Source organism: Vanessa tameamea, chromosome 4, assembly GCF_037043105.1.
Source record: "Vanessa tameamea isolate UH-Manoa-2023 chromosome 4, ilVanTame1 primary haplotype, whole genome shotgun sequence".
NCBI lineage: Eukaryota > Metazoa > Arthropoda > Insecta > Lepidoptera > Nymphalidae > Vanessa > Vanessa tameamea.
The window spans coordinates 9,565,568-9,593,447 of NC_087312.1; the positions used below are offsets into that span (position 1 = coordinate 9,565,568).

Below are 27,880 nucleotides of genomic sequence, written 5' to 3' on the forward strand. Positions count from 1 at the left end.
TTATTACAAAAATAAATCATCAATCGAAGCGACGACAAGACATTTTAAATTTCTTATTAGCTCATTACTAAACCATTTCCAAATGCCAAGTTACGCTCAAATCCGGTAGCTTTTGTTATTAAAATGATAAAAGTTAACGAGGGTTAATTTTATATGACATTATCTTAAGTCTTACTAAAGATAATTGAGAAACAGGACGTGCACATTTTACCGAATTACACAGCGAAAAAAAAAGTAAGAATTATCAAACGGCCCTTTAACGCTTTATCCGTCAAAAAAATCAATTTACAAATGCATCCAGCGTAAGTAATCGACGCTACTTAATTAAACTTTAAACGTTGAAATACATTTAAAGGCTAAGAAAAATAAAAAGGCATCCGAACGGTGCGCGTTCATCATAAAACATAGGTAGCAATAAAATATATTCAAATAAAATGTTTGCTCGTAAAGAGAGTGACACGGGCAGTCGAGTGAAAAAGCGGTAAATCGCCATACGCATACTAGAGGAGCACGTCGCGTCGGCCGTCACCCGGGGAGCTACGATAAACGTCACCTCGGAATGAAAAAGGAGAAGTGTATTAAATAATAATCGGTTACTGGCACGCTCGGACGCCAACTAGTACTGGGTTCCGTGTTATATTTTATCATGGAATTATTGTAGAATTAATATTAAAAAAAACATATTTATAAAATTTAAAATACGAAACATGAGTTGCTTTTATTTTAAGGTTTTTATTTTATAAAGTGTCGTATAAATACTCGTAACAGGACCCTAAAACTTCATTTGACATAAAATAGTACGAGAGAAAAAACAAATACGGCTACAAATTGAAGTGAGAAATGCGTTGTCGCTGCGGACGCCCCCCGCGAGGCCGGTCCACTCGCGTTATGACCAGCATCTCAAAGGGTATCATTACAAGGTTTGATTAATACGCGAGTTCCTATCATTGGCATCGCGTCATAACGACAGTCGAGCCTCATAACTCTGCTAAATGAGCTCACTTCTCCACGCTCAGAACGAACGTGTATTTGCATACAATACATGGAACTACCAGTTCCTTACTTTTACCATTAGACCGCATTCCATTTCATAGCATCGACGTCTAACGGCAGCTGCTTTGGAGATAATTATTATTAATGTATTTATTGTGTAAATGGTCTAAAAAAAGTTTCATTAAACGTCACCCATTCTTTTTAGCTGTTACGTATACAATTTTCACGGATGTACTCACATGGAAACGATGTTATGGTAGACAATTATCGTCAGTCCTGATTGATTTATTTCTTAACATATAATTACGTAGTGACTAGTTACGTAAGATGTTTATTCAAATTATAATAAAAATTGTTTTTTAGTGTTTGTACCGACAAAGGCGACAAGTGGGTTGATCATAAATTTAATAATCTTGCAAAACAAACAGTCAAGTTTAAACTTAAGAAAAAATTATACATTACTAATGTGTGTCCGCGACATCTCTTAGAGTATCCATACTTCCTCTTAAACTTCATATTTAAACAATAATAAAATTATACGCCGTCATACAAATGTTATTTATTGTATAAGTACATAAAATAAAAAAAATCACCGTCGCTACCCAACCAACTTCAACAATATATTTTCACTGAATATGGAAATTTTTTATTACAAACGATCATACTAAATTTACAAGATTACTTTTAAAATCACAAGACGATATATTTATGATATAATTTGTGCGCAACAAAGTAACTTTGAGCGGAATTGTAAAACGTTTACTACTTCTTGTCTAGTTAAAACCATTCTATTTTGATGGGGAGTCGTAATATAAGTGCACACTAGATGCACAGTAACCACACTTAGTATTGGCATAAAAAGAATGATTGCAAATTGGCATGTTGACTCGGATATGAACCCCGTCTCTGTTATTACACGCCATCTGGTTCTTACAACGGTTTCCTCGCTCTACACGCTAATGATAAAGCAGCGAAATGCTTAAGCAGCCTTTGGAATTTTATGCGGTTATTAATACACATATTATCGAGTGTTTCATAAATACCGAAGGATGTAATACGTGACTATGTTGGCATTTAATTTTGAAATTAATGCACCTACTTACTTTTAAATTACATTAAAATTACAATACCTACACATAACTTTTGAAAAATATTAATTTGAAAAATTAAAATATTTAATATGTTAAACATTTTTTTTAATATATCTTCCTCGTTTTTTTATGTTTCAAATTAATTCTGAACACTACGCTAAAATGTAACTGGTTGAATTCCTTTATAATATATTATAGTCATGAGAATTAAAACATAAAGTCACAGACCCCATCTTACTCGACAATATGATAAACATTATTTTGTAAGTGAAGGCAGCCCGTCTTAAATTGTTCGAAGGTTATTGATACACTAGAGGGCAGAGGCGCACCGGTCGCTTCCGCCGGCTACCCCTCGCTCTTATACGATTGCCCTTATTATGACATAAAAATAATTCATGGCTCCTCTTACCACAAAGTAAATTAACCGCCTTTAATCATATTTGAATTACTTAATATGTTATACCGACTTTACGATTCTAGATATTTGATTTTATTGTATCTAACTAAATGATGATTCAGTTTTTTGTTTGATTTTTTTAACGTATTATCTTAAAGATGTAATCGCAATACATTTAACAGATTAACTTCATTGTTAACTTGAAATATTTCGAATAATAACTTTATTAAATCGAAACATTATTTATTCAAATTATCATCAAGTTACAATATTAATATAATAAATGTAAATTCAGAATGTAGATGCTACCGAAATGAACTCAGTAGTTATTCTAACCATTAATTCATTTAACTGATATTTTATTGCATGAAAATCAATGAATACTAACGCGATTCTTTAAAACCTGTGTTTAGTCTCTTATCTAATAATAAAATTAAATAAAGCTTTTTATCATTTTTTGCCCAAATTTTATCGAATAAAAAAATGCCAAAAGTTTATAAAAATGTCAGTTCATATTTCAAAAGCTTACGCTAAATATTTTGACTTTAAAACTTGCTCATTTTAGTACTTATAATATCCAAGGTTAACAGTTCATACTAAATCACTTTCTTCAACGTAACGTGACGACTTATGGATGCCTTAAAAATTATGTAAATGAACACGGATACTCGGTATTGATTTATTTAATTATAGCGGATTCGAATCGAATTATGATTCAAATATTCTTTCCACCTTTAGATGTAATTATTATGATTTATTACACTTATGTATTTACATATACTTTCAACAGTGAAATCGCTAATGTTAATTTGATTTTTTACTTTATGTAAAATTTATACATTCTTGTCGACGTGACTACTTTAAATAATATTACAAAACCTATGTAGTTTTCTAACAAGAATACGTCCTAGATTTTGTGTAATTATTAATTATGTTAATAGAGACAAAATACTTGAATAACTTGTAGTTACAACCCAGAAATGTCCCGCTGGACAAATACCTTCTCCTGTTTAAATAGAAGATTTAAAGCTTATTCAGTCACGCTGCTCCACCGTAGGTATGTGGATGTTTGTTTGAAAGAATAACACGAATTACACCCGTACAAATATATCGTCACAATGTTTTCCTTTAATTTTCAAATTATTATTATTTCGTGAATAGTAAGTACGAGCAAAGTCAAGTGGTCCAGATTTTCAATTCGCACTCTTGAGTTAGATCTAACTATGATATCTACTGATACTGCGCTCTTAAAATTTATAAGCTTACAAATATATATATATTCATATAATTTAAATGTTCAAATAAATATATATATATATATATATATTTATTTGAACATTTAAATTATATTTGAATATAACCGAAGTTGAATAACAAAGTTAGTATGATGGAGCGAGGTTACATTATAAGCCTTTTATTTTTATACGTTTTTATAAAAAATATTATTGAAATCTAATCTCTTAAACAAAATCAACATTCCCTTGTTATTGAGTTTATCTGGTAATCATTAATTATGATAGCTATCGTGGTGTCGTTGATGGCAATTATGAGAGTGACGTAGGCCATAGCTGCTGTACTCTAATGAGTGCGGAGTACGGGAAACCGCACAGCGGGATACCTCCCAGCAAACATAAATTATAATTTATTAATTCAAATAACACTTTATACTATTCGAATTGTCTGTTTGTTTTATCCTTTCGTTAACGACGTGAATATCAGGTATAATTAAAAACGCAGAGTCGAGAATTAATGTTAGTCGTTGTTCATTAACGAACGGGCGCTGAGTGTTTTATTGATTTTCATTGGACGATTTTAATAACGAACTCGCACGGCGTACAATTTAGCATTGACTTGTTATTATAAATGTTTTAATACATTTGAATATGACAGGTTCAATAATCTACAAATGTTTCAAATAATTTTAAATCCTATGCAAATGAGTTTGTTTGTCATTTGACACCGTAGCTACTCAACGGATTGTCATGATTTTATACGTAGAGATTGCCTGGGGCGCAGAAAAGGACATAGAGTACCTAAAACATGTCACATGAATATAGTAATCCACCCCCGTCCCCTTGTTTTTCATTTATCTTTAAATTTGAACAGAAAAAGTTTCATTTTAATTTCAAAAATTTGTTGGGGATTACACAAAAAGAAAAAACAATCATAAATTACAAATCAAACTCTCTATAAATTAACCAAGGTAACTGACATAATGCTAATATATGACTATTATCATGAGCGCAATCAAGCATATAATATACAATGTCTATTTTAGTTACCTTCCACATATCCGTGGTTAGAAAGAAACACCTATGCAAGACAAATAAGGACACATCCACACAGTCCATAAGTCAAGCCCTGCCATTACCATTTTCCACAAGCTCGCTAACGACAGACGTTTGGCTAATCGCCAGCATCAGAGTCCATCGCCGTCCGAACGCGAAATATTTAATCAACACACGTAATTCGTATACTTTAAAAAAGACAAACAACATTAATATTATATATTAAGCGAATTATAATTGCTTCCATTATTAGAATCTTTGTATAAAATTAACATAATGATGAAATTCCTGAGACGTAGAATACATGTGGATATTAATTCAATAAATATATTATTTTTATTACATGTCTTAATTCAAACTTAATTGATTATGATTTTTTTTTTTGAATAATTAAAACGTTCTAGTAATATTTCATCAGCGTGATAAACGTTATTTATGTATTTTGTATGTCATTAAACGAAGCAAAATTAAATGATATTTAAATGTATTGATTTCATGAAGGATAATGATTGATGAAATTTGTGCTTGTAATTTTATAATACGGTTATAATTTGAGCAAACTATATGTAAACTGTTTAATAAAGACGAATATTTTCATTAAATCATCTATATTTGGTGATGGGCTTTCTGTAAGCCTGTCTGGGTAGGTACCACCTACTCATCAGTCATTCCACTTCGAGACATGAATATTTTGCTTTATTTCAGTTTCCACGTTGAGTGAACCAGAGTAATTACAGGCACCATGGTTCCCATGGTTAGAGGCGCATTAACGGTTTTAGAAAATGTTTCTTCGGTTTCAATTTTCAGCTGTGATGGCCCGTGATTCTTAACCGAAGATTGCGGGTTCGGACCTGGGCAAAGGCTGATGAATTTTTCATATGCTTAATTTCTGTGTACAAAGCATTTCATGCTCTGTGAAATCATTGTGAGGAAACCTACACGGTTGAAAATCTGCCACAGGCAAATCCAAAGGCACGTATTGCGGCAGCGGGGTTCTAAACCTTTTCTTTGAGAGGAGAGGAGGCTTTTGAGGCCTATCAGTAGAACATATAATGGCTGTTATTTACTTTTACTATTTATATTTCTATTTATAAAAATCACTTTTTGTACTGATATTGAATGGACACTACTCAATGGTAACAATGTCAGTACAAATAAAAAATTGTAAAAAAAGAATTATTCATAAAGCCAAATAATTCGAAACGTTGTTAATTATAACATCGACCTTAAATTTCGTTATATGGTTTTAACAATTCTCATTATTTTAATAAACGGTTAAATAGCTACTCATAAATCATCACGAACGTTCGTCATTAGTATCGGCCGTATACTGAACCAGCAATTTCCATATTTTCATTAATTAAACGCGCACTGCGATGAACCTAAAATGACCGTGTTATGAATATGAATTTTTATTATAGTTTGTTCCGAATTAAAATTAAAAATAGATTAACGGTAGGCGCTACACATAGCATACAAGCCTCCACGTCGGTCTTTGTTGCCTGTCGAGGCTTGGCCAGCGATTGAAGTGAAGTTCACAATCGCAACCCGTCATCGCCGCTTTTCGTGCGACCATTCTCGTGAACTGTAACACTGACCCGGATTCTGAAGCACGAAATAGGCTTTTAGTTAACCCTTCAACGGCATGCGACTATTTATTTATTGCATTATTTTCATCACTTTTAATTGGGCTTGACGTAGCCGCGAATATTCGATGAACAATAAGTAGATACGCAATGTTTCCAATAAACTCTTTCATAGTCTCTCCTTATAAATGAAATACGAATAGCTTATACAAATGTCGTAATATTACGTCTCAAAGCTTATGTACATCTTATTTAACGATAATGACGACCTCCATGATCGAGTAGTGTGTACACCGGTTTTCATGGGTACACCACTCCGAGAGCCCGGGTTCGATTCCCGGCCGAGTCGATGTAGAAAAAGTTCATTAGTTTTCTATGTTGCCTTGGATCTGGGTATTTATGGTACCGACGTTACTTCTGATTTTCCTTAACACAAGTGCTTTAGCTAACTTTGAGATCAGAGTAATGTATGTGGTATTTAACGATAATGATAATCTAAAAAAAATAATATATACTTTATTAAAAAAAGACAAAGAGTTCTGCCGTTGTATCAGTTTTAATGAAGTATCTTGTTTTCTAGGAATACGCTGTTTCCATCTAAGATGCTATACTTATTCATAAAAACGAATGTGTTTCACTGGTCAAAATACATGTCCGTGGAATTCAGTAGTAATTTCCGTATTATTTCGAAGCAAGTAATAAAATCGCGGCTCAATGATTAATTCGTCGGTTTCATGGAGTTTTTGTTCCACAATTAGGCGCGATCCGACACGCATGCCAGTATTGCGTGGCCAATACATTGTTACCGCGTATTAACGATTGACCCACGCTACTTCCGGATAAAATAATTAATTGCTCATGTCGGTATTTATCTATACCTTTAATAACAATATAACTTTCTATAGTATCTTATATTATATAGCCTTATATATTATATAGGTACTGATAATGTGAGTCCTTATTCATGTGGTACATGACCCTAATACAAAGTTGGTATAAATAGTGTAAACAGTGCGTATCAAAGAGCGCTATTGCATTGTACAAAGATAGCAAGGTTATGATATGGACAACTCCGCGTTATGGGAAAGCCAATTAAAGCTAGACGCGTTTTTCGACGGAGTCAGTCCATCCATCATACAGCCACGCCCAGCCTGTTCCATTCCGCTGCTCTCTCGTCCCTCATTCTATTCCACTGACCGAGGTGATTTCTATAATTAAATTACAGACGGACAGATAGTCATTTGATCATTTTTATTTCAAGAATAAACAGAATGCGACAAATATTTGTGACGGCATTTGTGTTAACATTTTACTTTAGAAGTAAGTGATCACTTGTAGAGATAAAAACAGTAAATATAAATATTTGACATATAACGAAAGAACCAACGTAGATATGAAATATGTTCTGACATTACTTTATGCAATGGTTTAAATAGCCGTTCTACGATAGAATCAATACGCATGTCAATTCGGAAGTAAATAACATCCAGTAAAAGAGGAGGAATGTTTTTCTTTAGCGCGGTAGCGAAGGGGTTCACGTTAAATTGGTCCTTGTGTGACATTTTGCATCGGCACCTGCGACGCGGAGGCAAGAAGCCGTGAGCCGGCTGTCGCTCGGCGACATGTGCGACTAATTTGTTGGCAACAACGCACTCATTACACTGTCCCCGACGCCCGAGGTGTCGCTGAGACCGGCAATTTCACTCGTATTTCTATAAAATTGCCACACGCATAAGGAAGTCGTACGCGAGTCATCTCAGAAAACGTGTCACCGTTTATAATAAAATAATCTTATGTCAGCGTTACTGATTACACTTGGGAAATTATTAATTTACTAAGATTGGGTCTATTTATTTTTATTATTTTACAACGTATGTCATTACTATTTTCATTAAAATTTATTTCAATATTATACTTTAAATTATTTCACAAATATTCTAAATAAGTTAGGTGGGTTAGACTGACCTGTCCATTTTTGTCCATCTCGTTGTTGGTGAGTTTGACTTTCTCGAAGGAGACGACCTGCTTCCTCAGTTGATCACCGGAGAAGGGCGAGTCGGGATGCGGGTAGAGGCGCGCGGGCGCGGGCGGGTCCGCCTTGCCCGCCACCAGCCACGAGGAGCGGTGGTATGCGTAGCGGTAGCGCTTGCCGTCCACCGGCACCACGTCCAGCAACACCGCGTATCTCGCCTCCGCACGGCACCCCGCAAACGACACGCGTACAGTCGGGAACATGCGTCTATATAAAAAACAACAAATAAATAAATCACTTTATATATGTACAATCTATTGATTATTATTATCTTCGAGAAATTAGTCATGGGAAATACGTGCTTTACAAATTTGTATACGAGCCACAGATGTAGTTAATGAGAATTTTAATTGTGGAAATAAAGTTTATGATTATCAAAAATATTTAATGTACAATCACCAGTCCGTTTATTTAAATTATTCAGTAATTAAGTTTGTGCTAAATATGTGAGTAACATTAGGTAGGTTGGTTCATTATGAATAATTTTATGTTTTAAATAATAAAATTAAAAGTAACATGAAACCGAAAACTTTTAATGTTTTACAACACAAATATATCGAAACATAAAACACATTTAAGACCTTCAACAGAACTTCTTTTTTTGTTTAAGTTTTTGGACCCTGTGCACTAATGACCTCGTAAGGCCGCGACGAGCAGAAATCTAAATTAGACATTAAGATACAAAAAACCTTATAATCCCCGAAAGTGTTTTACGAAACCGAAACACACATGCCCTCAATAAAAAAAAAGATGATTAATGTGCATTAACAAAAAACTGCCAGAGATCCGGCCACGGACGGTGACTTGTATAATTACAGGGTGAAACGCGAACTAGGAAATCAAACAAATATGATGTATTCGATTTTAATGCACCCCTAAATGGGCCGAAGCGCTTCCTGCCGGCCGGAGGCGATAACATCTCACCGCTACTTATTTATAACGTAACCTTTCTTAATACCTTTTTTTTCTATGTCTAAACGGCACTTTTATAAATTTGAAGGCTAAACAAGTAGTCACAGATAAGATAACATCCGACAATTTGTTCATCGGCCCTAACACGATCGGACGTTCGCCTCGCTCGTCGTTTCTATTAACTTCTCAAACATTACAAACGATACATAAGTCGATAGTATCGTTCGAGGTTTACGACGAAATTTCTAGTGTGTAATATAAAATGCAGGAGTGAAAGAAAGAATTATTGGCGGTCATAAAACACGGGTGCGGTGTCAACCTCCCAATAAGTGTAATAATAAATGCGAGAGACCTATAAAATCCTCAGAGTCCGAACCCTAGCACGACGATAAAGCGCCGTGCATTGAAGATCTCGGTCGAGGTAAGCACTGGTCATAAATAAATCGTATTAAGGTGTGTTTTGAACGGTTATTCGGTATCGGTGGTGCAGGATCTCTCATCGCATCGGACAATAAGTCGCTGTCAGGCGCATTTATGAGCGTGTCGTTAGGGCGATGTCGCGATGTCTCGCCCGAGAGAACGTCACTGCACGCCACCCAACGTGGCGAGTAATGATCTGTATACATCACGGTTACGACCAATCTGCGATTTTGCACTCGAAACATAGACTTGCCTTACGATTTGAAAGCTTTTATTCGTTTTTTAAAGTTGAATTCATCGTAAAATTTTAACAGTCAATAGGATAGTATGAATCTTCTATTTTGAATAAATATTTAAATTTATAGAATTTAATTAATTATTTTTTTTACATAAGGTAAACTAACAAATTAACGACCTTTGCTCCTAAACATTGATAATGAGGAATGTATTGACATTTCCCTAACATTCCTATATATGTATAATGTCATAAGATATGTATTTGTGATTACACTGGCTGTCTTTGACTTTATACTGGTAAACGTTTCTGTTAGCAAGAGCATACGGAGCAGACGATACCTACCCAGACAAACCTATCTATGAATCGCAATTTAGCACAAATATACGAAGTCTTTTACATTATAATATTTAACAAAATATTAATATTACAACTAAATAAGCACTCGTCTAAGCTACATAAGTTCATTTGTGGTTGTGCGCCATGTGAGTAAAATATAAATGCATCATTCATGTAGTATTCATGTAACGTCTGAATATGTATACTTGTATCACATGTAAGTGTTGGCTCAGACGCATTCAATTATTATTTTTTTTATTTATATAGTAAATATTATTATTATTATTTATATATAAATAGAGTATTTTTATAAATTTCAACGCACTCGCAAAAGCGAAAGAATATTTCGAATGTCTATTGGAAACGTGTCATAAAAATTCTTGCGAAAGTATTATTTTGTAGTCGTTAATTTTAAAACGCAATTAAAGAGAACGATAGATAGAGGTTGCAATTTGATGTAAGTGCGACATTTCACGAACGAAGTTAGAACCAGAACAATAAAAGTAGCTATTGCCGTATATTATTTGCAAAAACATTACCGGTTGCGAAATCGAGTTCATATGAAATTAACATGGACTTGTTAAAATAAATGTTATAAATGTTTATATTCACTGAAACATCTGGTGATTAAATTTACAACGATGTCTTTTGCGAGTGTCGAGTTGCTGACGATTTTGTAACAATTATTTACATAAAATAACTATGTTAATCTTTTTTGTAAAAACATTATATATTATACGAGTATAATCCATTATGAAAGCATAGTCAAACTTTTATTGACAAATTACTAAAGCGATTACAATGTTTAATATAAGGAATACTGTTATAAACATTTAAGTTGGTACTTTAAGGTTCACCATCATCTGCAGATGGGTTGATTATCCGTTCCTTCTTCTAAATAGAAAATAAGGTATTTGTCTAAAAGTAATACATTAATAGATTTATATTATACCGTACTGTACTATGCGATATTTACGGTCAATATAATCATTGTTAGGAAACCTACATCTGTTGAAATAAGTCATGTAATATTATTTAAGTACACTCGACAAATAAGTCCGCACTAAGACAGATTGGTAGACTAATCTTTAAATTATATTAACTGGAAAGAAAAGCATTTGCAATACAATATTTTTTATATTATACTAAAATACACTTACGAATAACAATCAAAATAATACGACAACTACATTTTTATATTATTTATCTAGCTTCACTAAATCTAAATTTCAACTTTGCGTCTTATCATTGAACTAAACCAGTATTATATTTAAATTAATGATAAAAATCTATTGAATGCGTACATTCCGTTCAAATGAATTAACAATAAACTCATAAAATGTTTGTAATTAGTAAAAGTTGGAATGATAAAATGGATAGAAGCAATGGGCCTTAATCGTCGACTGCAGGTTTTATTGTCACAAAATTGTTGCCATTTTGTCACAAATTGAGTGCCAAATTTTTATTAAATTTAATATTGTTCTATGACAATATTGTCAGAAAAATTGCACTTGTTGGATAAAATTCTGGTATCTGAGTAAAGCATAATAAGAGTATTGCTTGATTGATTTTGTAATAATATGAAGGATTTTCGTATTTCTATTGCTAAAATGAAGCGTCCCAAATTATTTTGAGTTGTTTTTTTGCAAATTACTAACAAAATTTTTGGTTTTCTGATAAAACAGGTATTAAAAGCCTATTATCGGACATAATACAAACACATGCTACGCAGCGGTGCCTTAATAGAGAAAGTTGCCCTCTAAACCATTTTAGTAAATAGCTATCTAATAAGTTTACGAATATATCTTGATCAATGCGACATTATATATTTTATAATCTTAATTTCATGTAAACAAAAGTCGCATAAAATATAATTTGCGGTAGGTGACCGCAATTTTGTAACAAGATACACATGAAGAATGCATTTACAAATACAAATTATGGTAACCACTTCCGGAGAAAGGTGCGAATTTACGTTTATTCCAACATTATGGCTTATACAGTTTTTTTTTTTTGTGTACATAAATTTAGACCACGCAAGATAAACAAAGCGGTCGCTAAAAATATTTATGAATTATAAAACATTAATAGGTAATCTAAGTTTTCATGGACATACATTAGACGTGATCGTAGAAGGAAATTTAACCTAACGTATTCCAATTGAAAGTCGGTTCATAGTTTTTTGTTTTTGTATTTTATGGACTAAGAAAGTTATAGAAACAAATCAACACGATAGTCGTACATACTCGAACGTATTATTTTTTATTGTAATCTTACATTCATATTCTATAAACGTAAAAAGTTATTATTGCATAGTTAACAAAACCATATTAAGATGCTAAATAATTACGTATATTTTCCGCTAGTTGCAGTCGAACGTAACAAGATTAATGCGACTCGTGTGTGAGTTCTCGACCTTTAACACAGGCACGCATTAAATAAATATAAAATTCATGGACTCTATCAAGTCGACTAGTTATATTTGTTATTGTAATTGTCAGTAATTTTTCTTTTTTTTTGTAATATTTTACGGCCAGTTTAGGGCACTCATAAAAGTATGTATGAGTTCTTTGTCAGTTTCTTCCCATGTGATGGGAATCTTTTTATTTTGAGACAAAAAGTAAGGTATAGCTGTATTAGATTTGATACATTGTTTTATAGAAATACAATACAATTTTTATATATTTTTTTATAAGCTTACCATCGAGAAAAAAATTAAAACATGCACGTATTTATTTATTTATATATATAATATTATATGTTCCTAAATGTTTATAATGTCAATACATTTTCAACGAGTTTTAATATTTTTTTTGTGTTCATAGTAAAATTATTGTATGTAAAATATATGTATATATAAAATATTTTCTATATTTTTGGTGTCAGTATTTGAGTAATTTACGTAGTTAGCTTCAAGGTTTAAGTTAGCATATCTCTATCATTCGAACGTATTTATATTTACGCAAGACAATTATTTAAACACCTCTATTATACTGTAGTTGTTGAATCAACTTTACGAGACAAACTATTAGTTTTAAGTATTGAAGTGTGATTAAATATTGCATATAGTTTAGTCATTAATTATAATAGACTCCACGATAACAATGTTCGAACGTCGCTTACGATATTAGAGGCTTGACTGGTTTCCATGAAATGTCATCCAGTCGACAACTCGCGTGCAACTCGATCCTCCGCCAACTTTATGAGTTCTCGATTTACAGTCAATAATTATATGATAACACACTATATTTTAACATAATTATATTAATGAGTCTATAGGAATACCGTTGCAACTTTTAAATTATGAGTAGTAATGAGGTTTTAAATGTAATTTGCAAATGTTTTGGTGTAATGGAGAATAGGGAATTAGAGTCGGATTGACGCGTGGCTGTCGGCTGAGTGTCGCTCACGCGTCTCGTTACGTCGGCAGCTCGCCACGCGACTGATCGGCTAATCACACAAAGCATCCTTAACGAATGTACTGTTACCGATCGTCATGTACTTGTACATGATATTTAATAATAAAATATCATTTGCCTGTTCGACATTAAATACATCTCTACACAGCACCTCTACCAAATATTAAAATAAACTTAATTAGTCACTTGTTATATGTATAAACTTAAGGTGATGAAGCATCACAAATCTAAACAAACTTAATAAAATTCAAATAAAGCTAAAACGTTAAAAGAACAAAAAGTAAAGGGAATTTAAAAACGGTTTAAATTGGCAGCTGATGAAGTTAGCTCGAAATCATCCCGACAGTATTGCTTCCAACTCGGGAGCATCACGCGAACTGTCATCTGTCAGACCTTAATATTAATTTCCGTGCAAAATTATACAAATTGACATTTGACGTGTTTTGTCGTCTCCTGGGTAATCGAGCGAAATGGACCTCTCATTTTATTACTTTTGTAAAGAGGGTCGTTATCTTTTCGTACCCGTTTATGATATTGGACAATTGGTTTTTTTTAAATCATATTAAATTTTGTAGGTTTGGAGTGAGGCAGGAAATAAGTAAAGTCTGGGTAAAGCATACTTCGCAGTCTACAAAATCAAAAGCATACTTCGCAGTCGTTTTTAAGTCGTCTGTAGACTGTAAATTTACTACTTCAGAGCCTTCTCACAAAGGCTTATACATATTTTAAAAATAAGCTAATTTCAACAAGCTGCTGCATATGTAAGAATTAATTTCCACATGATACTTTTATCACAATTTTTGCCCTTAGCACACAGTCACAATCCGTTTGTTCTTTTAAGGATTAGTTAAAATGCATCTGTTCTACCACTAAATCAGCTGTGTAAAAAAACACAAATGTCGGTGAAACATATATGTATAAATGGTTGGTGAAACGATATATGTATATCATATGCAATAGATGGGAATATGTCCCTTCAACAAAAGATCGTATAAGGTCACTCCAGCGCAAAAATTATAAGTTCACGATGGCTTCGTACATGAAAAATAATGGAGACATAAATATTGTGAAAATTGACGTTTAGTTAATGACCTCAACATCAACACAACGTGTGTGAAGTAGCGACGCCGCGGGGCGTCTCACCGGGGCCAGCGCTTGCCTAATTAAAAATTCCTCTTTGCATTTCTTGTTAGTTTGTAGTTATGCGAGATATGTTTGATTATTTAATACCACTAATGTATAGGCAGTAATTGTAAATTAAGTCTTAACCGGACGCCTTCAACACGTTATTTATGAAACAGCTGGTAAGCCTCTTTTCAACTAGTAACCTAGAATTATATAAAAAAATTAAATTAATCCTTCGATACGAATAAGTCTATTCGGCTTATTAATAATTAAATACCCGCGTTTTGTAGCGAATTATTATTTGTATTTTAAGATAATTATAGACGTTGGAATGACTTTAATTCATTGTAAAATAAACTTTCATTTTTGTAATACATATTAGTATATTAAATTGTTACTATAAAACTACAGTTTACCGGTTTCCTTTTTGTTCGAGATGCGATTAAATTAAATATTAAAAACTAAAATATAATTGTGATAATATTTATACTCTAACCGATGAAATCTATTTATTAAATCGTAATGTCCTTTGATCTTTATAGTCATCACGGTTTTGTATTGACAAAATAAAGCGCTACACGTTTTGCGTTATCTCTTATCATGAATATTTGCACCAAATACCACTTATACTAATACCGTATACTTAGATATAAAATTGTGTGTTTTTTCCCTTTATACCTTCGGATGAAAACTAAGTAATATAATGCTTTAAATTAACTTATAAATTGATACTTACTTATCTGCTGACTTCAATTATTTTACAATGTAAGCTACTTGTTCTATAACTACATAAAATAAAAATAAAGATTAACAACATTTAATTGCGAACAATATTTACTTATATTTACTTGAAACATTTTGCTTTGTTTAAGTAGAAGATCTTTTATGTGGAACGAATCTATGCGTGAGATAAAAACGGTTTTAATTTTTTTATAACGTACATGGGTCTGATTATTTATTATTATTTCAATTGATTAATACAACATTTAACATTGAGCTTGGTCTTATTTTTAATACAGCAATGACACAAACATTTCCCGCCAAAAGTAGCTGTCAAAGCAAGGATAGTCTTGAAGTTGTAGCCAATAGTTGCAAAGTTACAACATGTATATTAAGATTTGGGGTCTGTTGAAACGAAATCCGAAATGCTATTTAATTCTATACATTTAAATGAAATTTTGCACAACATTTAGTATATAATATAAAAATATATAGCATTACCTATATTATTTTTAAGAGAATATTAAAAAAAATAGGTGGTATAATTTTTTGCGCTCAAAGGCTGATACCTCATTTTACAATAATATTTCTTGTAAGTCTTATAATAAGTGCGACCTTGGTCATTGTGTCATATGGTTTGTGTATAAAATAATAATAATTGGGAAATGAATATTCGAACTGCATAGTTTGAATTGAAGCGTTGTTGATAACCTCGCCTAAGTTTAATGATTTTGCAAAGCATAAATCATGCTTGCGTATAATGATGTGCATGCATGCATATATAACTAAATTAGTGACTGGAAGATATCTTTAAATTATTTTTGATTAAAATCTTTCTGTTGCAAAAAGGCTTCATATCAGTCACTTGTATACTGAGGCGCTTGTGAAACTGACACTACCTAATAAACTATTACTTTTTTTACATTAACATACAACAAAATTTACCAAGATAGAAATATAAAGGTTGAGATATTTTTTTCAAGATGATCACGATAACGTAAATAGATAACAAATATTGTAACGTGCATATTAAAATAATTAAGTAATTAAAGACTTTGTTTGTACAATCAGTAGACAGACGTATGAGTAATTAATAAGTACATAATTATTATTGTTAAAGTAGAAGGTGCATTTAATTACTTTCTCGTTGCGCAATAATGATGCGCGTTAACAAGTATTAACAATTAGCGACAACTTTGTCGTAGCTTACGAAACATCTAAAATAAAATTTCAATTCTGCAATTACGAAATTAATTGACACACTGATCTCATAAATTAATATTTTAATACGAATATTTTGGATTAATGTAAAATATTAAAGAGCCATAATAAAACAGTTAAAATTAACAAGGTGCTGTTTTTATCGGCGGAATCTGGCTCAGTTTATGAGGTTTCCGGCCCCGCTCGATGCCCGCTCCTCGTAAACCCTAACGCGCAGCTATTGTTAATATGCAACATTCGACATAAAATATGGCGGTTACGTCAAATTTTGACGGCTCGCCTTTAAACAAAACCGTTGTTAGATATGAATCAAAATTTGTAAAGCATCCAATTACGAACATAAAATTTGTCAGATTAAGATAATTAAAAAACATCGGACATTTTTATATTCTTAAATTATCCGAAACACCCGAATTGTAAACGAGATAAACAATCATAATAAAAATATATACGACAAGATAAAGTAATGAAAAATAACAATAAAATCTAGTCACATAATCAAACATTCATTAGCCACAAAGAAATTCATATTTTGAAATGAATAAACAATAAAAAGCGTAATAAATACAATCTCAGCACTTAATATCAAGAGAAAAAACTATATAAGATTGCAATCAACTTTACCCTACATGCGCACCCAACGAGCGAGTAAAACGGTTTCACTGCAGTAAGAAATTTCAACACGCAAGATAAACAATCAACGTGAAGAAAAAGACAATTAACTATAAAACTTCTCGTGCTCACGATCGATTCGCATACGCAATTACACTACTTAAGCTCAGCGCATACACTTGCCAGGTTGACTACAGATAAAACGAGGAAATGTTCAGAAAACGCGTATCATTGTCGGACGTTTTATTCAAACTGACGTCTCATACTTCTGATATTTCCTTTCTAATATTCTCACATATTGCTAACTATAATCCGAAGCTAAATAACAACTTAGGCTTAATTAATACAAAAAATGCAATTTTTTTTTAAATTTCAAATTCATATTCGTACTAGAAAAAAAAACATTTGTCATGACGGGAATCGAAATTAAGTATTTATACTCGAAGGGCAGCTGCACTTAAAAATGCGCCGCTTAACAAAACGAAATGAATATAAAATTAGGCTGTGTATATATTTAGCAAAAGGCATGTTTGGTAAATACAGCAAATTTGCTAATATGCTCAAACATAATTGTTTCTCGCACGTTGTTTTTTTTAACAAGTAAAATTAAATGTTTGAGCACAGATTTATCTTGCACTTATAAAATAATTAAGAAGGGTATTTAGATAAATTACCACTTCCTATAAAGTCAAAACAGTGAAATAAATGAATGAACGTTTCAAAGATCAGACTAATCTAGAAGTTTCAAAGATCGAATCTATAATATAATCTAGATAATCTTTACATGTAATTTAATTTAGCAGGATTATATGTATCATTATATAAAACGTTACTAAATAACGCACGGTAGACCTACTTGTTAGGAACAAATTCGAAACTCACCGCTAAACACGATCGTGAAATGTCAGACAGAGATATACGACATTGAATATAATAATTATGATATTTAAACGATGCATGATAAAGCGTATCACTGAATGTCAATTTTCAATATTATTCAAGTGAGTTTTATAGAATAGTTCTGCAATCGGTATTCCTTTTTTAAATTTATGGATCTGAGACCTTTTTGACTCGGACTTTGAATTATAAAGATTCGATTTTAAGTATCCCATATAAACAATATTCATATATAGATAGAAGGAACTGGTATGTAACAATAATTCCTCTAGGTAGGTACATATCAATGATTATGGAGCTAAACAAACGTACAACACGCAGGACAAGATTCTGTTGGTCTTAATATAAATTAAATAGAACTAACTCGCGTTTTAGGGGTTCGTCTTCGGGTGTTAGACGTAAAAATGTAACCTATGTCCTTCCTTGGGGTTCAAGCTTGCTTTCAAATTTTAATACCAAATTAATCAAATACTGTTTAGTGTTTTGGCCGTAAAAGAGTAATAGATGAACAGACAGACAGACAGAATTACTTTTTGATTTAAAATACTCGTACTAGAATATATTAAATATATCGTTAGTACAGACAATTATCTACAATAATTACATCAGATGTTTTGATTGTAAATTCATTGCAAGGGAAGCAGCACAGTTAGTTATGATAAGATACTCGTATTAAAAGCCGCTGAGAGATTTGGAGCAGCCGATGATTGAATTACTCGTGTCGAATGCACAACTGCCGGAAGCGATTCGACATAACCAAATGTTCAATCGCTGATATAAACGGTTGTTTAACTTACTAACGTCAATGTAATGTGATTAATATTTTCCTTTTTTTCCTAGCGATCGTTGAATCTGTACTTGTTTTATTTTAATTTGGAATTTGTTTGTTTGTATTCGTGCCGCAACGTCTCATCTGAGAATCGAGAAATATAATATATGATATCATTGACCGATTTCAGCCACAGAGGCCTTTCTCAAGGGACTAGCCATTTGTTTAGGACTTATTATAGTGAACAAGTGTGCAACGATCAAAAATATCTACTGTCTCACTCTCATAAGCCGATAGTGTGGTTTGTCAGACGCGATCTGTAAGAGTTCAGACGCGATGTACATAAATATACAGATTTAAGATACATAGCTTATAACTATGGCCTTTATGTAAATTGTTTGTTTATAAGTTGAATTAGAACCACTTATCCGACGGAGTTAAAATTATGCATGTTGATTCAGTTTGTCTTCACTATTTTATGATAATTGGTGGGTTGGACAATTAATAGATTGGATACGAAAAGTATTTATAAGTTTTGTTTACAAAAAGCGTTTTTACTACACATATTTTTTTAATAAAAATGTCACATGTAACTAACGCCCGACATGCATTTCCTCTTCAATTTTGTTGTAAACAACTACATATCTCTTACGGCTTACGCGCGTCACCTGATGGTAACATTTTAACAGAAAATCATATAGACCTGAAACCTTCTCTGGTCTAAGTTAGATAATAATTTCGTAATTGAAAATATTATATGTTTAAAAAAATACCAAAAAACAGTTAATAATTCAATCACCAAAGAAAAATTTGTAAAATGCTAATTGTGTTAAATTCGCTTTGAGTTAATATCAAATTTTCTGTAATCTATAGATCATCTTCGTTCATTATAATTTTAAGTATCTCCAGCACCTCGGGTAGAGATTACAGAGTAATTAACTGTTTTACACGCTCCTAATGGCTTCATTCCACTAATGACCGCCTCATCCCGTCCTCTCTATCCCTACTTACAACATTTCTTGATTATCAGACTAGCAATTTTCAACGTTATACCAAATGAAATAAGATGAACCAGTTTTTCAACGCTTAAGTTATTTGGTAGAACGTGTTTTCACTTCATATAAATTGCTTGGCAAAATTTAGTTTCATTAAACTTAATGTAGTTATTGCTTTGAATGAAAACTAAATGAATTGGATGAATTAAACATTATTGGAAACCTACGTGTACAGAGAATTTGTATTTGAATTCTTATCAGATAATTGCATACAACGAATATATTTAAATGAAAATGCTTCGTAAAAAACGTTCAAGATTAAACGTCGATGGGTATTAATTTTTAACACGCAAATATTATTATAAATATATATTTGTTTGAGGATGAACATTCTCGATACTTTTTTTAAATTATTATTTTAGTTATTACGTTCAAGTACAACTCACAACCGTTTTTCAATTACAGATAAGATATTTTAATAACAAGATATGATTTCTCAATTAACACGTTTTATTAATCGTGATGCTATAATAATTAATCGGCAATAATATATGAGTAATATAATGGTGGCAGGTGGCTCGACTTCAAAGTACAGCCCATCGTCCGACGCAGTGGTAAGTGTATCAGCTTTCTTTATTAAAAAATCGAATGAATTCGTTAAGCGTCATATTGATATGAACATCACGTATCTGGTTACGAATTTTGTCTAACTTAGCCGTTAAAATGTATTTCGTCTTTGTTGCTTAGAAAATGCTTCATAAACAAAATGTTTATTTGTGTTCTAGGAGAAATAGTTGAGTCAGAATTGTGTCTTATCCGAACGTCGCGGGTTCAATTCCAGGTAAGTACCACTGATTTTTTATGTTTATAATTTGTATATTTATCAGGACAATAGAGCGTTAACCTGGTTATGCACATGTTGTTTGAAATTATGTTATAAGATTATCCATCGATCCGCAGTAAAGCAGCGTGGTAAAAGCTTTAAGTATTTTTTACGTTTGCCCATTTGCCCATCCGTGGGCAAAGGTAATCGGGCAGTACTTCATTTGTGTTTATTGAAAATAAATTCTAAATTTCAAAATTTGTTACAATCCAGATATTTATTACGTTCTGAACTTCTTCGTAAGCATTAATTGGAACAGGATTTTTTGCTGTCATCGCCGCCATGCGGGCAATTTAAACTGAATTTAATTTTAATTATAAATTGCAACATTTGCATACCATTTACGCTTCGCATTAAAAGTTTACATTTATTAGTAATACCTTTATATTTTTTAAAAGGAGTTTAATCTTTTTTTTATGTACATATACAATCATGAATTATAATTTTTAATATTCGTCATACAAACTCTTCACAGCTGTTTAAGTAAACGAAAACTGACCAACCAAAATATGAAAATGACATCGTTAATCATTAATCGATCTGAAATACGATGGAATTCGTCAAAGCCGCGTCCTAGTTTTGTCAGAATAAGTCACGGGTTGACATGAACGGTTGTCAACGGTTGATGAATCGTAGGTGAGGGTGAAGCTTGACGGACAGAGCGGGTCGTTAGTGTGGCCGCACCATTACCGATGATCGATCACCGCCGCCGGCGCCGAACCGACACCCGACAAATTTAATTTAGACCACTAATGTCGTGGTACTTCACCTCAGAGATAAAGCGATTATATTCACGTAATAACTCTTTTTCATTTTCCACGAAATCTTCGTCGTGTAATACTTTTTTATCTGTAAGCACTTCAAGAAATGTTAAAGAAATTATTCCGAAGTTCCCCTTATCTACCAAAGCGTAGCATTTTTCATTTATCCCCATCTTAATAGGCATGCAGGTTGTTAATTTTTACATTATGTATATCACATTCCAGAATAAACGCAATACAATGTTTCGGTAATTCCTTGAGCACATTAACGTGCCTACAACGTACGCACGTAAAATTTATAACGTAATTTGGTTTTAATGAGCACAAATAACATTTACAGGTCGCTCGCGAAGTGATGTAAACGGCTTTAATTGCACTGTTGGAATTAAGCACCGAACGACTACCGGCATCGAATCAACACCTCCGGTCCGAATAGCTACAATATAACCGAGATATTAAAAAGTTTTAGTAATGACAAGACACCGTTTCCTATAATACTGTGGGAGAAAGAAGAGTGTAACTTTTGTAAAATATGTTTAAGCAATTCACGTTCGGAGCAGACGATAGCAGACAGGTACGTTACGAGTATGTATGAAGAGGGTGGCGGGTGGTAAATGCAGTCGGTCGGGGCGCTAACGTGAGCGGGGAGCGGAAGTGGTGCGGGCGGGGAGGTCGGGCAGACGTCGTCGAGGAACGTCGGAGGCTGCGATCGATGAAGCGCGGACACGCCTCGCGCACACCGCCACCACCGTCGTTTTGGCCGCAACTCACGCCGCAGACGCTCTCATTGTTGATTCGTTCCCTGCATCTTCGATGATCGCATCTTACTATGATCATATTTAAATAATCTTTAAAGCGTGCATGAAATTATATGACCCTTATACGACTTTAACACGAGAAGAAATGCTGTTGTCAGTTTGTATGAGAAAAGTTCACACGATAACCGACAGGAATCAAAGACTTAAGGCATGTGAGCTGTCAAGAGATCAGCCGAATACGGTGAGCGTGTTAAACGGATGTATTGTGGTGGGCTGTCACTGCGACGGCGGTGCCTTTGCCTCTACATCGATATTATCACGCCTCACGGACTAGGAACCATTACACATCTAGGATCCGAGTAAAAAGTAAATCTGACATCAACGAACCGTCAGGTTTTTGTCATAATCTCCTTGTCTAATGTTCAAGAAATGTGTTTGTATGTTTAAAGTAGGTAATTAAAGCATATATAAATATCAAATATATTTTTTTGGAAATGCTGTCTTTCTTAATTTCGGTCAACAATTTCATTGGACTTAATATTTAAAGAGAAAAAAAATGTGAGTATATTCTTATCGATACATCTAAAATGTTGTCAAAACGGTTAGCTAAGAGCGGGATTAGACGACAGCAACAAAACGAACATCGCGTCGAGCTCGACCGCCGCCACCGACGAGGAAACTTGACGCGATACAAACATCTTATAATCTTAAATGTATACGACATTAAGGTTTAATATTTCGTATCAGTTTCGTATAACGAAACAATTTCGTTTGTGTCGTTCAATTGGAATTCGAAATTATTTCATAGGATACTGATCTGTCACCGATAACGCACTAGCACCGTTTTGGTGACAAGTAAATTGCTCACTTGTAATCCGAGGGATTAAAGATATCTTAATTTATAGCCTAACGTTCTTGGCAGTGATCTTATCGCGGTTGATTTTTACACAAAATTAATTACTTTTACGCAGTTAATTTCGCATTAAAGATACGTACGGATACAGAATATGAATATTTATTTATGTGTCTCTCTTTATCTTGATCAACTCTTTTATAATTTATAATCACACAATAATAAGAAATAAACAAGTTAAACGAGGCGATTGCCGAAACTACGCTGTGTAACGTTACCGACTTAAACACGAACTGAGGGTCTCCGTTCCTTATAGCTATATTAAGCCTATGTAAATGTTTCAGGCGGGTTCATAACAGGGGTTATTTTGAATAAGGGGAGTAGGGCTATGATAAATATCCACAGTATTTGGAGCGTTCCCAAAACCTTCATTTTGGCAGAAAATAGTCCAGTTTCTAATTCCATATGTTCGTAAACTTTACAGCTGTATGACAATAGCAGATTTACTTTAAATCGTCGTTTAACACGCGACGCTAAGGTCTTATCAGCGCCTTATAGACTTAATTAGTGCTATACTAATTGTTGTTTATAGCAGTATAATAACTACAACGTAACTGTTGTCGAGTTCATGCCGACACGACACAAAATATGCCCCTAATCATTGAGTCTGTTAACATTTTTTTCACCGTCGACAAACTCGTCAAGAGTATTTTAGCAGTTGACGTTACAAAATTTTTACAACTACCTTGAATAAAATTAAGGATTCTCTTGAGATATGGCCTTTTATATATTTATAAAATTAGATTGGTTCAGTACGAATTAATTGAATTTTTTCTGTGATAACAACTAACTCAAAATACTGTAAGATGATGAAAAAATATTATTCATTTAATTACGTAACCTAATAGACATTTAATTTTTCCGGGGCTACTTAGCAATAGGATTACACAGTGTGATAGTGTCAAGATATTTGTAAGTCCATTTGATGGGACAGGTGCAGCCGAGGGATGGACGGACGGACGATCTAATTCGGCGGAATGCTAATGAGCCGCGTAACCCGACGCTCCACCTGTCTTAAACGAAATAATTTTTATTTACGCAGCCCTCCAGGGATTATGAATATTTCGACGCTATCGCTCCCATCGATCGCATATTATGTTACGCGTAAACTATGAAGTTCCATAATTTAGACGCCGGACCAGGTTTGCCTCAATAAAGATTATTTTTCTTGACTCATACACTTTTCAAGAAGCAATTTCTTAGAATTGTTTAATTTTATATAAAAAAATACAAACAAAATCTTGTACCTGCGATGTATTTATATGAAAGTATCATTAACTAAAAAATAATGTATTACGTTAAATAAGTTCCTGAAATTAAAGAAAATTAAATTGTATATTTTGAAGCACATTGCGTCCTGCGTCGCATCGTACTGTAAGGTCAGTTAATAATTACTATAAATTGCCTCAACACGATCACCTGTTTGTTCGTCATAAAGATTTTTATTTACAACCAATAAATATAGCTTAGCTATCTTTATAGCTACGAATTAATTTATAAACCAATATGATATTAACGCATACAAAGTACAAAATCCACTGCGTTTAAAGAGACACATTCGCACATCACATGGTATGTTCCGCAGGCGAGGGTCATCAATCATGGTGCGCTGCTGGGCCGACGCCCCGTGACGAATGCCAACCCAAACACCATTGTGGCGAGTGCCGTGCCACCCACACTGCTCCGTGCTCGCAAATATACAGGTGACACAAGGTTCCCTATATATCACTGTGGTGTTTCAGTAACCGGAGAAACTGCGATGTGTTAAAACTACGTCCTTGGTTTTTATATATCAATATATATTACTAATAATAAGTAAAATTATCCTATTACGATTCGAAACAATACCAAAATATATTGTAATATATTCAATAAATTAAAATGACTAAATGTAACGAAAACTTTAAATGGAGTATTGAGTTGGAGTTCAAATCTACGGAACCCAAGATTGGCAAAAAATGACAAGTTTACATTGTTGGTTTTCTTTTCAACGACCACAACACTTTTGTCGTATAATTAATGGCCTTGCAACGCGTACAAGGTAGTTGTTCTGAGAAAACCTCCCGCGGGGATGCACTATCCAGTGAAAATTTAAGAGCTGTAAATAGTCAAATAGTCAACTATTAAAGATATCGTATTGCCACACACGAAATAACAGAAAAAAACTTTTCAAAGTAGTGACAACAATTCTAATGAAATCATAGATATTTTCACCGAAATGCGCGAAGGGTTTAATTTTACAGTTTAACTAATTTTTAAATTGTTTTTGTAACGAATGGATTTAAAATTTTCGAACACGACGCCATAATGAATTTCCTAGATATGTGCATGTCTGTATGAATCAATCAGGCACGGTCCTATGGGAATGGAGTTAAGCGCGAATGCAATTAATTGGCTTATCGTATGGCTTTATTGATTTGGTAAGGCGATCCGTTTTAATTACCGCCATCGCTCATTTGCCTGTGATTGGCCGAGCGCTTGGTACTCACTGATTTCGATCCGATATGCCGATTATGATCTTGAAACGAATGTAATTATTACTTTTATTTGTTATGAATGATATTATTTTATTTAAGTATGTACTTAAAGATATAAATTTGATGACCACTAAAACTTCAAACAACAAGTTATTTTAGTGTATTAATAATCTTTGTAGTTATTACTAATAAGTAATTTGATACTATTTTTTTGTTAAGATTTTTGAAAAAATAAATATAATAATATATAGTATGGGATAATCTATGGTTATAAAATTCGATATTCTAAACAGCTTTCATCTCAAGCGTGATATATAATTTTGTATTGTAAAGAGACCAACAAATATAAAAGTGGTTCGTTCGACATATGTCGTAGAGTGCCATTACAACTAATTGACAGTCGACGCACGAGTTGTGTTTACTGCAGCATTTGTCACTTCCCTCGCTAATGACATATACGCCTCGATACTGGCAACCCTTTCAAAATTAAAGTCAATTTCAAAGTCCTTCATCACTGAATATATTCGTTTTCATTAACGTATTGAATACAAGAGCCATACGTGATTGATGGACACCTAAACAAAATATATCCGAAACTAAAGCAACAGTAATTAATACATCAATCTAAAGATTTATAAATTATCAATAATCACAATTTCGTTAATAGCCTGGGGCGGACCAGTTTATTATAGTGCAGTCTCATAATAAAGATATAATATCGCCGGCGGAGCTCTCGAGGGTGACCGTCGACCGATTAACTCTTAAACGACAAATAGAGGAACTCCCTTCCCGCAGCCCTCCTGTTCGGGGGAAAACTAAGCCACGACTTCCGCTAATTATTCCAGGGAGCGGTTTCGCAAATATCGCCGTCCCCCTCGCACTCCGCGATCCGATGCACATCTCCGCAAAAAGTCTGAAAACCAAAATTTTCCCTTCTCCCGACGGGCGGTCATATTTCTTCCCTCTCACTCCCATTAAACACGCCGTAAACGCTTTCCTTTTTTCACGCCCTCGCTCTAATAGAAAGGCAAATTACGAGCTTACGGGCGCGGACGGGTGGCGATGTACGAAACCGCCGCGGCCGTGCCTCGTGCGTCCCGCTTTCGCCCGACGCCCGCCATACTGCCACTCCGTTCCGGCAAAGAGGGGTCGACTACGTAAAATTTCACGTCATATGTTTGTACCTACCACGTTGTAGATACGCTAGAACAACGTATTCTCGAGCTCTTTGTTTCAGACATTATTTTTAATATTTTACTATAAAAAAGAGCAAAGCGTATTTATTTAGCTTTTTACGAAAATGGAATAGATGTGCTAGAATTTTATAATGTATACAATATAAATTAACTATTAAATGATATTAAAAGTAAAATCATTATCATACAAATCACCATAGCCAGTACCCAAGTGAGTTATAAAGAAACATGAACGTCAACGGTGGCTGATGAGCGCTTCGCGTGACATCACACGACTATGATGCTTTCATAACACACTGAGGATATTATAAAGATGTCATGACATTTTCATAATTATTGCTTATAGCTTGGTGTACAAATAGATTTTATGGCAGACTTTTTTTCATTTTATTTTTTTAAATATTATTTATGAAGAGAATTTAAGTGCTAGCAAAAAAACAAATTGTCTATGTACCTATTAATATACGAAATAACTCGATCCATTGCAGGTGACAAAATATAATATACAAACAAATAATCACATTTTCAAATCATAAACTCGAGGAGAGATTGCTTGAATGAAAAATTCCAGTATTAAATTTAATATTCTTGGAAAACTGGAAACGTATTGTGTTGTTAATGGATACACTTAATCAAGTATCGCGTGGTCTAAATTGCTAGACGAAGCGATTGAAAGAACCTACATCCATGATTTGATAATAAGGTACGAGCGGATTACAGACTTGTTGACTTGTTTGTACGAATGGCCGTCATTTTCGAGTTATCGACTCAACGCCGGCGCGGAAATGGAAAATAATGACTTCATTGTTGGGCGGCGCCGGCAACGAATACAATTTCGTCG

At 33.4% G+C, this 27,880-nt stretch overlaps 1 protein-coding gene across 1 annotated transcript in view; it reads right to left on the bottom strand.

Moving 5' to 3' along the window:
* Window positions 1–27,880, bottom strand: part of LOC113403956 (T-box protein H15-like) — a 63,770-nt gene that overhangs the window by 17,316 nt on the left and 18,574 nt on the right. Inside the window, exon 4 of the mRNA XM_026644634.2 lies at window positions 8,321–8,594. Coding sequence (XP_026500419.1) covers window positions 8,321–8,594 — 274 coding nt within the window. The remainder of the gene's footprint in view (window positions 1–8,320; window positions 8,595–27,880) is intronic.